The 17224-nt window shown below is 39.0% G+C and overlaps 1 protein-coding gene across 1 annotated transcript in view; it reads left to right on the forward strand.

The window, feature by feature from the left end:
- SPAG16 (sperm associated antigen 16) overlaps positions 1 to 17224 on the forward strand; it is a 320746-nt gene that overhangs the window by 50696 nt on the left and 252826 nt on the right. Inside the window, 1 exon segment of the mRNA XM_074145844.1 lies at positions 12102 to 12232. Within this exon segment, the coding sequence (XP_074001945.1) occupies positions 12102 to 12232 (131 nt within the window).

Genomic DNA, 17224 nt, shown 5'->3' on the forward strand with positions numbered 1-17224 from the left:
AGTTTCAAGTTTAAATGTAGCGTTGGCACCAGTTCACAAACTCTCTGAAGAGCTGCGTGAACACACTAGCCCTGGACATGAAATCCAAACAGTTTTGCCATTGCTTTTTTAATTAATCTGACTTTTACTACCTGTTACATATTATCTTCATTTTTATTTTATTCAAGAAAAAGGAAAAATTGTCAGGGTTATAAACTGAATAAGGAGGATTTATGTGGCCGCAACCTTTGTTGGGTGATTTTTATGGTTTTTATTATCAAGCCAAGCAAGATGTAGTGTGCAATGAAAGTTTTACTATGCACTCCTGCTACTGCTTTCAACTTCCTTTCCTTACATTGCAGATGTGTTTAAAATCATTGTGGTCATGATTAAAACAGTAAAAGAAAGTGCGAATGTGTTGTAGTACAGTTACTGTAAACATTTTGAAATTGAGTTGTTTCAGTATGAAGAATCGTATAACATCAGCTACTGAATATTTTGCTGATGGCAGTCTGTTCAGTGGATGCACTAAATATCTTCCTTTTTTTCCATAGCCTGCTAGAAAAGGATAGCTTATTCCTTCAGTTACAGAAAAAAACGAGAAAGAATATAAAATAACGCGCGATTACTATATTTTATATTAATTTCCTGTCACTTTTGCAGCAAAGCACTTCATACTCGTTCAGTAGTTTCCAGCTTAGTATTTGGTCCCTTTTGAAGCCGCCTATCTCCATCGCAACAAAACTAAGCTACTCGGTGAACAGAGGTGAGTATCACAATTTTCATCTCTCTTAAAAACTTCCTTTGAACCTTAAAATAAATTTAAGTAGTGTCTTATATCATCTTAATAGCAATCATTCTTCAGATCTTTCCTCAGGAATTGTCTGATTTGTGTGAAAACTAAAAGTTGAGGAAAAGTAAAATAGGATTTGGACATCTTGTAATCCAGTTTGCTTTTTAAAATTTTTTAGGTTTTTTTGACATACTTTATTTTTGATAGTCTCATGATTAAGATTCATTCATTGTGACCAATTACAGCAAAGATTATTTTCATTCTTATTTATGTATTTGTGTTTTAAAAATGTATTTTGTTTATTTCCACTATTTAAGGTATGGGTTCTTAGTAATCCTTAAATTGCTTTGGAAGCTGTGATATTTTGGATAAAAACCGAGATACAGTGTAAAACTAAAGTCCTATTGTGAAAATTATATATTTAATATGGAGTTTCTGAGTAGGACTACTGAATTCCATGGGACTGCTTTGGTATTAAGATCTAAAATATGGAAATTACAATATATTGAAATATATTGAATTATATTGATATATTGAAATATATTGAAATTTGCTTAATCTAAAAGAAAAGCAAAAATACAAAATATATCCTCCATAATATAAGCATATCAGATTTTGGGGGGAAATTAAGCAAACAATCATTAAAATTATTTTTCCCCCTCTAACTTTGAGTGAAAAGATAATTTTAATGGTATATAAGTGTAGCTATTGGTGATTAGTGCAGTACTTTTCCAAGTACAGAAAAGCAGAGATAATCCTGATTTTTGTGTGAGAACTGAGAACAGAATATTTCCTTGAAAATATTGAGTGGTACAAGTCAGTCTATCTTGCTGAATTTTGAACATAGATAGTAGCTATGCCCTAAGAAGAATTTAATTTTCATGACTGTTCTCATTTCTGAACAAAATATCTAGTATTTGCCTTTTAAATTTAATGTATGGGTTCAGCAGCACGTCTGACTGATTGTGCCCTTAGTGTGTCTTGGAGTGACCTTGATAATTTTCAAATTGGAACTACTGATGATGATAGTTGTCAATTTTTACAAAAAAATAAATAAATATAGAAGATTGCTTCTCCTCCTCCCCCACCAAAGGACTTCGAATCACCAAATTACTGTCCGATGATCTTTGCCTCAGTTAAACTTGCATTATTATTTTTTTTTGAGAAATAAAGTAACAAGGCTTGATCTTGCTTGCAATTGCATAGTGATGCTAGTTCTTTTTTACTTCAATTTTTAACATCTGAGTAAGAAGAAACTTAGAACTATGTGTAATGATGATATGGACAAGGCCAAGCTGTGATGTAGATAAACTGATTTGGATGCTTTCTGTTTTGTATTAAACTACTCCATTTTTCTCAGCTGTGGGATGATTTAGATCAGTTCCACTTATCTATTCATTGCCTTCTGTATGTTTTGACAAATGAGTCTTTTGCGTCTTCCTCAAGGAAAATGAAAGCTGTAGACTTGATCTGAAGAGCCCCGCTATCATAAGTGAAAAAGCAGTCTACTGTGAAAATTCAGGACAGGAAAGAAAAGAAAGATTTCTAAGAACTTTTAAGGGTAAATTATCTTACTTGCATGATGATTTCCATCAAGACAAGATTCGTATCTTAGTAGGGAGAATTAAGTAATGGTCTGAGACTCTGAATATATTTATATATTCAGATTTATATGAATCTGTGAGGTCTTAGGGCAGGGAATACTTTTATAAGTTCTTGCAATCCTGATTTCTCTAGGGCTCTCTAGGTAAATCATAAGAATCGGTAGCAGATCCTTTTATTACTTGTGGGGGTGTAGAGGGGTTTGCAGTATTCCCTCTGCCAAGGATCTACCGTTTGACTGTCTTCCCTGTGTCTAAAACAAATGGAGATAATGATGCTTACTCCCTTCTGCTAATATTTTTTGAGAGCTGTGGAAATACTACATGTAAATGGAATAAGAGTCATGGCTAACTTGTTATGAGTGGCTGGCAGTCCGTTACACCTGTAACTTTAGATAACAATGAAAGTGTAGTTTCTAAATGACAGTTTGGGCAGATACAACGCACCGTTTGCTTTTACCCTTGTCAGTGACTGAGGACACGCATTCAGAATGGTTATGGTTCACAGAGATTCTTTCTGGGACGCTATTTTGAATGTAATGTTCCTTGCTTTTGATGGTAAAGTAATAGGATGTTTAATTTCACAGGCAGGAAATGCATTACTTTCTCTTTTATACTGATGTAAGAGAAAACCTTAATAGCTTTTTGTGTTCGTCATAGTACAAATGTCTAGCACATCGCAGATACAAGAGAGAACAAAACCATAATCTATTGCTTGGGCTCCCGAGCACTCAATACATGCATTTCTTGGATTCTGGCATGCACATTACCCTTGCTTATGCTGAAGTAGTGTCAGTCTTTGCAATCAATGTTTGTAATAAATAGCTTTCACAAAGCCTTGTTATGCAAAGCCTCAACTTGCGCAATGGATTCTCCGTTACCCTTAGAATCATAGAATCATGTAGGTTGGAAAAGACCCCTGGGATCATCGAGTCCAACCATCTACCCTACTCTACAAAGTTCTTCCCTACACCATATCCCCCAACACCACATCTAAGCGACTCTTAAACTCATCCAAGGATGGTGACTCAACCACCTCCCTGGGCAGCCTGTTCCAGTGTCTGATCACTCTCACTGTGAAGAATTTCTTCCTAATGTCCAGTCTAAACCTACCCTGTTGCAGCTTGAAGCCATTCCCTCTTGTTCTATCGCTATTTGCTTGTGAGAAGAGACCAGCACCAACCTCTCTACAATGTCCTTTCAAGTAGTTGTGATTGTCCTTTCAAGTAGAGAGTGATGAGGTCACCCCTCAGTCTCCTCTTCCTCAAACTAAACAGTCCCAGCTCCCTCAATCGTTCTTCGTACGATTTATTCTCCAGGCCCTTCACCAGCTTCGTTGCCCTCCTCTGTACCCGCTCCAGCACCTCGATATCTCTCTTGTATTGAGGTGCCCAGAACTGGACACAATACTCCAGGTGTCGCCTCACCAGTGCCGAGTACAGGGGGACAATCACCTCCCTACTTCTGCTGGCCACGCTATTTCTAATACAAGCCAGGATGCCGTTGGCTTTCTTGGCCACCTGGGCACACTGCTGGCTCATATTCAGCTGCTTGTCAATTAGAACCCCCAAGTCCTTTTCTGCCAGGCAGCTTTCCAGCCACACTTGCCCAAGCCTGTACCGATGCATGGGGTTGTTGTGGCCCAAGTGCAGGACCTGGCACTTGGTCTTGTTGAAGTTCATACCATTGATTGGCCCAATGATCCAATCTATCTAAGTCTCTCTGTGGAGCCTCCCTGTCCTCATGCAGATCAACACTCCCGCTTAACTTGGTGTCATCTGCGAACTTACAGATGATACACTCTATGTCATTATCAAGATGGTCAATGAAGATGTTAAACAGAAATGGCCCCAACACTGAGCCCTGGGGAGCACCACTTGTGACCGGCCGCCAGCTGGATTTAACGCCATTGAGCACCACTCTTAGGATTTAGCAATTGAAAATCATAGAATCATAGAATCATAGAATCATCCAGGTTGGAAGACACCCTTGGGATCATCGAGTCCAACCATCTACCCTACCCTACAAAGTTCTTCCCTATATCATATCCCCCAACACCACATCTAAATGTCTCTTAAACACATCCAGGGATGGTGACTCAACTACCTCCCTGGGCAGCCTATTCCAATGCCCAACCACTCTTTCTGTGAAAAATAATAGAATAAGGATTAAATAATGATGCTTCATTGCCAAATTTTTTTTTTTTGGGGGGGGGGGAGGAGAGGTATCTGTATATTTGCATTTTTGAGGCTTTTTTTTTTTTTTTGGAGGAAGTTTCTAGGATAAAGATACCACATTTATTTCACAGTGATAAAGAACTGTATCTGGGGGGAGGGGGGGGGGAAATCTACAGTGACTGTCCTGGTTCCGGGAGGGATAGGGTTAATTCTCCCGAGGATCGAGCAGGGACACAGGTATTCCATCCCACGGGAGCCGTCCCCGGGGGGGGGAGCCGGGAGCTGCCGGCGGGGGGGGGGGGCAGGAAGCCGGGGTTGGCGCCGTCGGGGGGACCGTCCCGGGGGAGCGGTCGGTGAGCGGCGGTATGGTAACAGTGTCTATGCTCTTTTCTCTCCGTGTTACTGTTAGCGTTTTCTTGTTCCCTTTGCTGTTCTGTTAAACTACCTTTGTCCCAACACACGAGTTTTGCCTTTTTGTCCCCATTCTCCCCTCAGGGACGTGGCGGGGGCAGGGGGGGGGGGAGGATGGGGAGGGTGGGTTGAGAGAGCGCGGCTGCCCCGTGGTTCCTTGTCGCCGTCTGAGGCCAAACCAGGACAGGCCCTTTTTGGCGCCCAACGTGGGGCACTCAGAGGGTTGAGGTAGCGACAAAATCCCACCAGAGCTCGTTAAAACGAATTTGCCGTGTGCTTTTTTGATATTTGAAAGGACATTGTAGAGCGGTTGGTTCTGGTCTCTTCTCACAAGCAAATGGTGATAGAGCAAGAGGGAATGGCTTCAAGCTGCAACAGGGTAGGTTTAGACTGGACATTAGGAAGAAATTCTTCACAGTGAGAGTGATCAGACACTGGAACAGGCTGCCCAGGGAGGTGGTTGAGTCACCATCCTTGGATGAGCTTAAGAGTCGCTTAGATGTGGTGTTGGGGGATATGGTGTAGGGAAGAACTTTGTAGAGTAGGGTAGATGGTTGGACTCGATGATCCCAGGGGTCTTTTCCAACCTACATGATTCTATGATTCTAGTTGAGTAGCCGCCGGCCACCACATTGCTTGCTTTGCTACCAAGCTGGTGAGGGGTCTGGAGAACATGTCATATGAGGAGAGGCTGAGGGAACTGGGCATGTTTAGTTTGGAGAAGAAGAGGCTGAGGGGAGACCTCATTGCCCTCTACAACTCCCTGAAAGGAGGTTGTAGAGAGGTGGGTGTTGGCCTCTTCTCCCAAGGGAATAATGACAGGAGCAGAGGAAATGGTCTGAAGTTGGGGCAGGGGAGGTTTAGATTAGATATTAGGAAGAATTACTTCACTGAGAGGATGGTCAGGCACTGGAACAGCCTGCCCAGGGAGGTGGTGGAGTCACCATGCCTGGAGGTGTTTAAGAAACGTGTAGATGTGGCACTTCAGGGCATGCTCTAGTGCCCGAGATTGTGGGGGTCTTTTGTGTGTGTATGTGGTTGGACTCGGTGATCTCAGAGGTCCTTTCCAACCATGACGATTCTGTGATTCTGGTGGCTCTGCTATGTAAATTCCTATATGGTTTATGTACTCCGCGTGGTGTTGTTTATCGCCTCTGGAAGAGGGATCAGGATTATAATTTTGCTGTCCTGTGTAATATCACTTTATGATGTGATGGCATCACTGGTCAGGCGGTTATGTGGTATTGTTGTCCCGCCCGTATCTTGGGCACCGTCTCTCGGAATTTATTAATAATCACACCCAACCTATGGGGGAAACACAGGGGGACGCTTTCCCCAGCTCTCCCACCTCCCCATTGTCCTTCAGGCCAGGTCTGACAGCTTTTGAGAATTTTGAATACTCTTGGGGACCGTTTTTTTTGGTTTTGTTTCCTGAATGTGCTTCAGGTCTTGTTTAGGGTCAAACAACTATTTAAGACTACCACCCAGGGATCTGCCCCGAGGCTGGATAGTTATGGGTGGCTGAGGCTAAACGACAGTGACCTTTGTAATTTCATAGGTAGCTTGTTTGTGTTCCTTTTGTGGAGTTCAGAAGCTACATTGAAGTTCCGATGAAGCTTTGATAAATCAATACAGAAATAATATATTTTGGAAATACTGTGAGAGAGCACCTTAAGCTGGTATTTCTTCACTTCAGGGCATGCTCTAGTGCCTGAGATTGTTGGGTTGGGTTTTTTTTTTTGTGGGTTTGTGTGTGTGTGTGTGTGTGTGTATGGTTGGACTCGATGATCTCAAAGGTCCCTTCCAACCATGAAGATTCTGTGATTCTAAGCTCCTTGGTACCTTTCTCAGGCAGGAAATAAACTTGTCAACAGACTTGATATGTTTAAGCTGTGGCTTCCACCAGGTGTGTTCTGGGAAGCTACTGAAATCAACATTTCACTTGGCCATGACAAGTGATACCTATGTTCACGCTGTTCACACCCTGAAGTATAAACGATAGGTATGAATTGTCTCAACATCTAAGGCTGAATCTCAAGTTCTAATGAAATAAAGGATTATCAAGCAAAGGAGGTAAAAACTACAATTTCAGAAATACTTCAGAAATTCAGTAAGGAATGATAGAAATACTAATATTTTTATATTATGCTCTTCTTTTTATTGTATTTGTGAATTTTACAGCAGTATCTCCTGAGGTAGTATCTGGTCTTTTTCACTGAAAAATGCAAGACTGCAGACCCATGTTAATCATTCTCAAATTTGGAAAATGTATGGATTCTTCTTGAAACTGGCTTCAGAGATCTGCAGGAATATTATGCTGAAACACAATCAGAACATTACATGTATTTCTCTAAAAATGTATAACTTTAGCCACAAACATATTATAATTTCTTCCTGCAATAGCAATGCATGCTTACTTTAATCTTTACTTATTTGTACTTACATTTTTATTTCCTAATTCTCAATGTTTCTGATTTTGTTTAGGTTTTTTCCCCACATGGTTAACCTTTCTCTCCAAAACTCTTCTTATCTGTGAGATAATAAGGATTTTTAATTCTGCTAACCTCATTTGAGGTTGATTTTCTTTGCTTCCTAGTACACTTCAAAGTACACGTAAGTAAGTGGAAAACTGTATCTAGACAGACAGCTAATCTATGTGAAATAGCTAGTTCAAGACATTGATTAGTTTAGTTAGCACCTTAGTACAAGGTATAGGTATCTTGCTAATACCCGAGTTGAGACAACAAAGGATGTTTTTGACCATCTGCTCTCCTTGATACTCAGATTCTGTCGTCTTCTCCGGTCAGAGAAGAGAGGTAAGACTGATGTCCTGTGTCAGTCACCATTCTAAGTTCCCAATTCCATGGAAATTGAGTCCAGTGTTCTGGGAGTGTAATTTCTGAGCATCGTTAAGGCAGTTGGAAGCTAAACTTTTGCGTATCTATGAAAGCTTACAAAATAATTGCATAGGATAATAATGTTGAGAAGTATTTTCTGCAAGCAAAATTTTGTATGTAGCTTCTTAGCTTCAAAGAGGAAACATAAATACGGTTTAGATGGAACAAAACTTAGCAGTGACCATCTACAGCTTCTGTCAGATCCAGTCTAATTTTTTTTATAATAAAGTACAAAAAGATAAATAAATGAAAAAACTTTTAGATTTTGGAGTGGTTTTATTAGTCTATGTATGTGATTGAAGCCACAGTACACTGAAAAATATCTTCCAGGTCTTGGGTCTGTAATAGATGCACTTTTATTGATCGTTAGGTCATTAGCTTAATTGTTTTCATAATCATTTAAAAAGTTTGACTCTGGTTAATAGCATCCTTATAGAACGTGCAGGGTAGAGAGCTTCTGAAATGGGAGGGAAAGTGATATTCCCTTGATAGTCTGTAGTTCTGAAAATTTCAGACGCTCTACGCTCATTCCTGCAAATTAACACAATGGCTACCATCAAGTTAAGTGCAAAAAAATTCTACAAAAAAAGCTAGTGGTTGCCCCTGCTGTGTGTGTGCATTTTCAGATTAAAATACCTTGATTTTATTCCATTCTTAATCTTAGTGCTCGATGGGCATTTTAAAGAGTATGGTAATTTCAGTCTTTCCTTTAAAGCTTCTCACAGCAGGATGTCCTGAAAATGTTGTGAACGTGAATGATCAGCGAAGTCTTCAGAAAACTGTATAGTCTTTGTAAGTGGTTTTGTAATGACTAGTGTAGTCCTTAAAATATATTGTGCACGGTTACCCTCCTTACATTCTTTAATGACAATCTATTTTTAATAAAGCCATTTAGCTTGGTTAATTAGAGGAAGTAATAAGTCTCCTAGTCTGCTGACTAATCTTAGAAAATACTTAGACCACACTGATTGAAAATGAGGCTGCAAGATTAACTATACATATATTTGTATTTTTGGCTTTTTATCAGCATTATACTTGCAAGAAAAGCCTTTAGGAATACAGATTAGCTTCTTGATGCAAGTCATAGAGCTCACCTTCATGGAAAATAGTGGTAGAAAAAAAATAGGCTGTGGAAAAATGGGAGAACAGCCTGTGCCAGTAATCTCAAAGAGAGAGGCTGATATAAACCTTCATTCCCAGTTCTAGTCCAGTGTTTTATGTCAGCAGTATGCCGTTTGGCAGAGGTGTATCAGATTGGATATTAGGAAAAATTTTTACACTGAAAGTGTTATTAAGCACTGGAACAGGCTGCTCAGGGAAGTGGTTAAGTCACCATCCCTGGAGGTATTTAAAAGACAGGTAGACATGGTGCTTAGTGACATGGTTTAGTGACGGTTTTTTTATCAGAGTTAGGTTGATGGTTGAACTAGATGATCTTAAAGGTCCCTTCCAACTTAGACAATTCTATGTTTCTATGTTTATCGTATCCAGTTTTTTAGCTTGAGGCCTCTTGCAACCATTGAAGCTTCTCTCTCTACAATTCCGCCCCATATTGTGATACAGCTTCTCTTCACTGTCTGGTGCACCTGGAAGCTTTCTCGTTCTTGTCCTCAGTTTCTGGAGTCTCAGGTCAGAGTAGATCATTGTTAATCCCACCTAAACTGGTACATTCTACTATGTTGTACTAAGCAAATGTAATTCACTCTCGGAACTCACAGGAGAGTTCTTTCAGCCTTTCAAAGAATATCACTGGAGCAAACTGTAAAGCCAGCACAGACTCGCTCACTCTGCTTAATACTACTTGATCACACTTGTATAATCCCCTTTTTGGGACATGTCAGCTGTGCGCAGGCGAAACCAAGCGGCTGTATAGTTGTGACCGCAGACTGTGATCTGCTTCTGATCGGACTGTACAGTCACCTGCGATAGGTCAGAGGCTTTCTCTTCATCCAGTGCTAAAAATACATGCATTTGATTCTGCCAGTTTAATTCTATCACCCAGTTCCATAGCAACAGGTTTTCCTTTTGGTCTGGAGTGTCTATTTGTTATTTTAAAGCACATCGTTAACCATTAATGTTAACGGTGCTCAAATGTAGTTAATACCCTCACGTGCAGATACTGACACAAAAACCCCAACCTTTAACAATATTCTGTATCAAGCAGTAATACCAACTCTTTTCAGCAGAGCTGATGTTATGAGTCTTGAATACCATTGTATGCCATTTACCTGCCTAAAATCCTGGGCAGTTATTTCACGATAGGTGCAGATTATGGTGTCCAAATAACTATTTGAAAGTACTCTGAAGTCTTTTTCTTTGACTTGAATGAAGGGCTGTTCTCTCTAATTTAGGGCCAGTTTCTTTCTGGGGCCCATGCTGAATAATTTCCTAGTTCCCTGTTTGGGAAAGATGATGTGTGTTTCCTTCTATCCAGAATCTTTCTCATGCTGCTATCCTTTCTGCCCCTTACCTGGCCCAGCTAGTCCTGGCTGCAGGAAGTCTGTATTCTTTTTTGGTGAGGGGCCTGAAAACTCGTGTCTGCTCATGTCTGACTGGCGGTCAGTTTGAGAAGGTTTATTGTGGAAACCTCAGCCCCCTCTATCTGATGGCATGCATGCTGAATATCAAGTCCGTATATATCGACAGTAAGGTTCTTGATTAATAGCAAGAACATCTCTGCTGTGTCCAGGGAACCAGATTTTCTGCTCCTAAGCTGGTACAGTCCAGCATTAGTTCCGAGGTTCTTATCCCTCTAGGCAAACTGCTGGAGCTGAAGAAAACTGGGCTAACAGCTCAGGCTATCTTAGGATTCTGTTGGTGTTCAGTACTTTTGTCTTCTACCGTCTGCTCCATATATATATCTGAATGATTTCAACCTTTTGGGGAATCCATTCCTGCGGTGGATCTTAAGCATGCCATCCGTGAATCTTTGCGGAGCAATCCACTTCAATCAACATCTGATTTTGCCTTCTGTTGTCTGATGATGAGGATATTTTTCTTGATGATAGTCACTTCTACCAAATGAGGGAAGTCTGTATAGCATACTTTTAAGATGCCCTGTTCAGCGTAGATAAAGTTATCTTCAGAGTTCATTGTAAATTTGTATCTAACATATTAGCTTAATCTGAATTACAGAATTAGCTTTCCTGTTTGTTCTTGAAGCCACAGACTTCTAGGACTGAGACCTCCCTAAAGTCAGGTCTGTCTTTGTCCTTTTATGACGAGCAAACAAGAGCCTGGAAGAAAGGGCTTTTCCTCAGGTCTGTGACTGAATTTTAGAGAGGCGCGGATTCAGGGCAGGTGCTGTCTCCCTGGGTTGCTGCTTCGGAGAGGCTGTTAAAGGGCTGCAAATCTGGAGCTGCCCGCTGGCGTCATCAATGCTGTTGAACAGCATCAGCAAAGGAAAAGGTCTCCTCTGAACTACAGCCTGGAGTTCCAGTTCCCTCGTCAGCAAGTGTTACTGTGGTGGTGAATTTTATTGGGGATTACGTGGCACGCGTGGAACTGGTCCTTCAGCCTTTAATCAAGTAGAGAAAAGGATCTTGCTGGAGCGGGTCCAGAGAAGGGCAACGAAGCTGGTGAGGGGTCTGGAGAGTAAGTCTTATGAGGAGCGGCTAAGGGAGCTGGAGTTGTTCAGCCTGGAGAAATGGAGGCTGAGGAGAGACCTTGTCGCTCTCTACAACTACCTGAAAGGAGGGTGTAGGGAAGCGGGGATTGGTCATTTCTCCCAAGTCACAGGCGATAGGACAAGAGGAAACAGCCTCAAGTTGTACCAGGGGAAGTTCAGATTGGATATTAGGAAAAATTTTTACACCGAAAGGGTTATTAAGCCTTGGAATGGGCTGCCCAGGGAAGTGGTTGAGTCACCATCCCTGGAGGTATTCAAAAGACGGGTTGATATAGTGCTTAGAGACATGGTTTGGTGATGTGAGGGGTTCTTTTGTGTGGTTTTCTTCTGTTTTTTTATCAGAGTTAGGTTGATGGTTAGACTAGATGATCTTAAAGGTCCCTTCCAACCTAGACGATTCTATGATTCTATTCTATGATTCTGTCTTCTTACCCAAGTAAAGTAGGTCACCTCACCGGGGGCAGCTCAGGTGCAGGTATGTTTGCACACAGAGGACAAAAGTAGAGTGGAAAAATAAGACAAAATTGTGTTTTCAAAATAAAAACATAATAAGTAGTACGTTGTATGAACTTAAGCGGCGCTTCTGAGAATTAATAACTTTATTTGTTTCTCCAGGACTCAGAGTTCCCTGTTGATAGTCAAATGAACCCATACTTTGCGCATGCTGAAGAAAATCCTCAACCCCTGAAATCTGGAGAGTCTAAACTGAGCAACATTTTAAAAGTGCATGACTTGGCAGCAAGCTGGTAGGAACCATTAACAGTACATTAATTTTATTGCTATATATGTGTTGAGTTTTATTTTTCAACAGGTCATTAAGAAGCATTTGCTTTAAGTAAATTTTAAAAAAAACTACTGGCAGCAGTCAGGGGGACATTCTCTCTGAAGAACGTGAAAGGGGAAAAAATGATCCTGAAATGTAGTGGGAGTGTAAATACAGTAAAGTACCTGGGCAGAACTGTTTACAGATTATGAGATTCATCTTTTATGTAAGAAGGGTGGGATTTGGTTAGTAGATACAAAAATGAGAACCAGAGATGACTATAAACTCAGGTTCCAGGAAACTGAATTATAATGCTGAATATTTTTGCAATTTGTATTTGATTGCGGTTTATTCCCTTGGGTCAAAAATCAGAAGTGTTTAAACGTAGATCAGTTTAGGTGTGCAAATAGCCTGTAAGCAATGACGCTTCAGGGCTTGCTAGCTGCAGGCTGAGGAAGAATAAACATAAAAATCTTAGAAAAAAGAAGTTAAAACTAGTAGCAAAGTTCAGACAATTCTGACACATTGTCTAGGGATGAATATATTTTTAAATTAATTCTAAAAATAATCAATACTTTTATCATTCAAATAAACTTTATATAGCTTGATGCTGTTCTTATTGCACTCGGGCTGCAAGTAGATTACTTCTGAAGTTATCTCCCTAAAGAAGAAGAACTATATTCCTATACTTAATTTCAGAAGCTTAATTTCTTGTTGCATCCAAGAAGCATAATCCAATGTAGTTATGTTTTAGAAGTCTAAAAACTTGGACAGTGGAATTATCATGCAGATTAAGAGTTTGACAATTGACCGAAAGAGGGGCAAGTGTAAAATAATCATTTTCATGATATGTTTGCCGTGTTAAAAGTTTACCTTTACCTGTATTAGGAAGACAGGTTTGAGTTGCAAATTACTTTTGAATGTTGTTGCAAACTACTTGTGAATGTTAAAATATATAATATGTAATTGAAAATGGTAAAAGCTCATAGGATAGTCAAGAAAGGACACCTCTGCCTAATTTTTTCTGTTATATTATACTTGAGCAATAGCATAAATATCGTACATGTTCATGTAAGACTATACCTTATCTATCTTGAATTATATTTTTATATCTTGCTGAAAGCATTGTTCTAGATCCTTATATTCAGTGCTTCTAGGTATTTCTAGAAGAGATACCCTTTTGTACTGGGAAATTCCAAGTGTTTTCTACAGTTAATAACTGGATATTACACATATTACACCTTAAGGATACAATGCCACTTGAGAAAGAACCTTACTGGAATAAAACCAAATTGGATGTCTTTAAACTTATTTGGAAACACTTTAGAACTTCCTAGGAGAAACAGCAACTAAACTGACAAAAAAAAAAAAAAAAAAAAAGACCATGTATATTTAATTTCATATACTGGCAATATGATGTTGACTCTCATGTATGATAATGCTTTAAAGAAAATGAGAGCCTGGGATAGTGCTCTAAAATTAACTGAAATGCTTATTTTAAAAATGTAAAAATATAAAAGATTATAAAGAACAAGAGAAGAATTTTTAAATGTTCCTGAAAAAACATAAACACTGTAATTGAACTTTTCATTCACTTAAAAATCTGTGAACGTGGTGGATTGTAGTTTCTACATGTTGAGCAGTGTCTGAAAAACAGCATTTAAAATGTATAGTCATTTCAATTAACAAAGAGGTTTTTCTACCTGAATACCACTACTTAAAATTAATCTATTTACGTGTTTCTCTTGTTATTGCTAAAGGCTATATTGTAGCCTGGCTTGCTACAGGTAGGCCTATTTTTGACAACAAGTCCTACAGTATTTTTTTAACACCCTGCCCAATTTCAAACAAATTGGATAGAGGAATAACAGACTCTGAAGTATATAAGTTCCCATGTGTTTCAAGAAAACAGATTTCTGTGTTGAAGAAAGGGTCACTTTTAGTACCCTGTTGGCTGTAGGTGGCTAAGAGTTCAAAGAGGTGAGAGAAGTTGTGAATACTCTTGTTTTTTTGGAAGAGCGTCAAATGAAGCTCATACCTTATTAGATGCTATGGAATCCAATCTCAAGACACACAGTTAGGTTTATCATTTTTTGTTTGACACAGCAGTGATTCAGTCCCGAATCTGGCTTTCCTTGGAAATCCAAGAGGTTGTTAAATGCATAAATCAAGACTTTTTCAGAAAAAAATTACTTAGATTAAAAGTGGCCCATTTAAAGAAATTCTGAACTTTCACTGAATGTATTTATAGTCTATTTGATTTTACAGACAGGAGGTAGAAATCAGTATCCATTAGATGAGAATTGATTCCTTCTTCTAGTTCGTGAGATAGATAGAAAACATTCTACTGACTTAGGAGACCAAATTTGTTTTTTTATGATTTAGGTTTTTCTCGCCAGAACCAGTGTATCAAAAATACAGAACAGAATCTGGTTCATGTATGCATATTACTAGGTTTCTTTATATTTCTCTAGAAACAGGAGCACCCAAAAGTCCAAATTCACAGTTTTTACATGCTTTAAAGCTGATGTAGATTAGTTCTTTAGACATTCATCAGTATTCACTGAAACTTATATTTGTGGAGGGGAAAGAGAGACCCCTTGGGAAACTGTGTTTGCTTCCTGCTAAGCTGAATGTTTTCCACTCTTCAAATCATCACATAGGCATTCCTCTTCTGCATTACACTTATTTCTCTAGTATCCTTTTAAATATCCTGGTAAACCTTATTCTGCTTACAAAAGTCTCTGGAAGATCTACACTGCCTAAATGATCTTCCCAACCTTACTCGCTTACTATTCAGTTTTTATTCTATACACCTGCTGCCTACATCTTTCATGTAAACCCAAGGGCTTGCATGGCTTTCCGGGGAAGGTACTTCTACAGTCACCATACGCAATACTACATCTGTCATGGTTTATATTGTCTTCACTTGGGAAAAGAAAAATGCCCATGCAAACATTATTCAGTGCCTTTCTAATGGTTAGCACAGTGTTGGAAAATGTGAAAATGTCATGTATTATTTTGGAGAGATGCTTATCTAAGATGTAGCTGAAAAATTAGCAGTAATGGCATGAGAGTTTCAGATTAGTGGAATGCTAAATTTAGCATATAATGTATTTTGTAGATAGAAAATAATTCTATTTCTCTTGTTTAAATCTCAGATCAGAAAATTAGTGTTGTGAAAATACTATTTGCAATTTAATTGTGACCTTTTTGAATACCTCTTAACTCAAGCAGAATGACAAGTGAAGGCTCCATCGCCTTGTCCTTTTTTTAAGTTTTTTAAGATGTTGTCATCTTGTCCTCTTTCCCTCCCATGCCTCACACACAGAGGTTACAGTTCTCCATTCAAAGCTTATTTGATGTTTATCATGTATAGTAATTGCTGTAAAAAAGCCACTTGTGATTGTGGCTAGAATTTGTGAAGTATATGACCTAATTTTTTAAAGGGATGCTTCACCTAGTAAGTATACCTGCATAAATAGAAAATGGATCGTATATTATTCTTGTTTACATATAACCTGATGTTCCCAAATCCTTTATCCTTGTTCAATATTTTGTAAAAGAAAAAGATAGAGAATGGCAAATGCTCTGCCTCAGCAGAGTAAAAATATGAAGCTGGAGATAATAATAAAGAAAAGCAAATACAAAATGTTTAGTGATTATCTAGGCTTTCCTGATGGGCTCAGTAAAAGATAACTTTTCTCATCATTATATCTTATTATACTGTTTTCTCCCATTTTCAGTGGGTGCCAGAGAAGATTTTTAAAAACTTATCTCCTTGGGAACCATGCAAATTGACTTGCGGCATAAAATTGTGAAGGTGATTATACGAGACATAACACAAATTGAAATTAAAGTTACAGTCTTGTAGTTGCTTGTGCAAAGTTATGGAGGTAAAACTCCACAGAAATTATTGCAAAACCCTGTACTGTTTCCCTCTTTAATTGCCTTCCACTACTTTTTCTCCTCCTTAACATAGAATTACATACATGCACCCAGATGCACATACACATCCACACAGAGGAGTAATCTTTGCAGGAAAGAGAATTCTTTGTGAGTGTTGACATGAGGAAGTTTTGAAATAGCTTATAGCCTGAAAGTTTCTATAAAATGAAGTCATGCTGATCTGCATTGTCTCTTTAGAGTTTTAAGTTTTCCATTTATACAGTGAGGCGGTGAGGAAGAGAGAATTTGGCAGTAGTGTGAAGAACCACGCATTCTTTTGTGTCGGTCAAGCCTTGATATCTGGGCTGTACTCCGTTTTAGTCCCTTTTAGACATACCTCCTGGTTTTCAGTTTCATTCTCAAACTTTTGTTTTCATAGCATTGCTTACAGGAAGAGCAGGCCGTTAAGATCATGCTGTGTATAAACAAATTAACAGAATCAGTGCAGATTATTTCTAAGCCAACATCTTGGTATTTTTTCTCTGTTGCTCCTTCTATTTGGAAAGAGCTCTATATTAACAACTCAAAGCAACTTTCTCATAGTCTTTCCTGTCACTCCTTGATATTTTTCTTTATTGTGATGCCTGTGCAGTTCTGATGACAGTTAGCCCGATGGTTTGCTGAGACTGCTGCCTGTCATCCTGACGAATGTTGTCTCCCTTTTTCCTGTGTCCTGCCCATTTGTTTCCATCTCTCTGTTGTCTTAGAGATGGTGAACTAATGCCATTTTCTTCTGTGTCTGAACGATGGGTCCATCTACCCCAAGGTGATCAGTCATACGAATCATATTGTGTCTTTGTATAACACAAGCTAGAAAACAGGATTCAAAGTTCAAAATTCACATGGTGAAATTTCCTGTCGAAGAAGAAAAATTTAGGGAGGTAGAAAAATCCTTATTAATTATTTAAACCCTCTTCTCGCCTCCCTACAGCACTAGAAAAGATATATTTTTATTAAACTATATTTTTGAAATAACAGTAAAGCTTTTTAATTGTGCCATCATGTGTTGATTTCTTGCATGAGTAGC

The sequence above is a fragment of the Numenius arquata genome, chromosome 3, assembly GCF_964106895.1.
Source record: "Numenius arquata chromosome 3, bNumArq3.hap1.1, whole genome shotgun sequence".
Lineage (NCBI taxonomy): Eukaryota > Metazoa > Chordata > Aves > Charadriiformes > Scolopacidae > Numenius > Numenius arquata.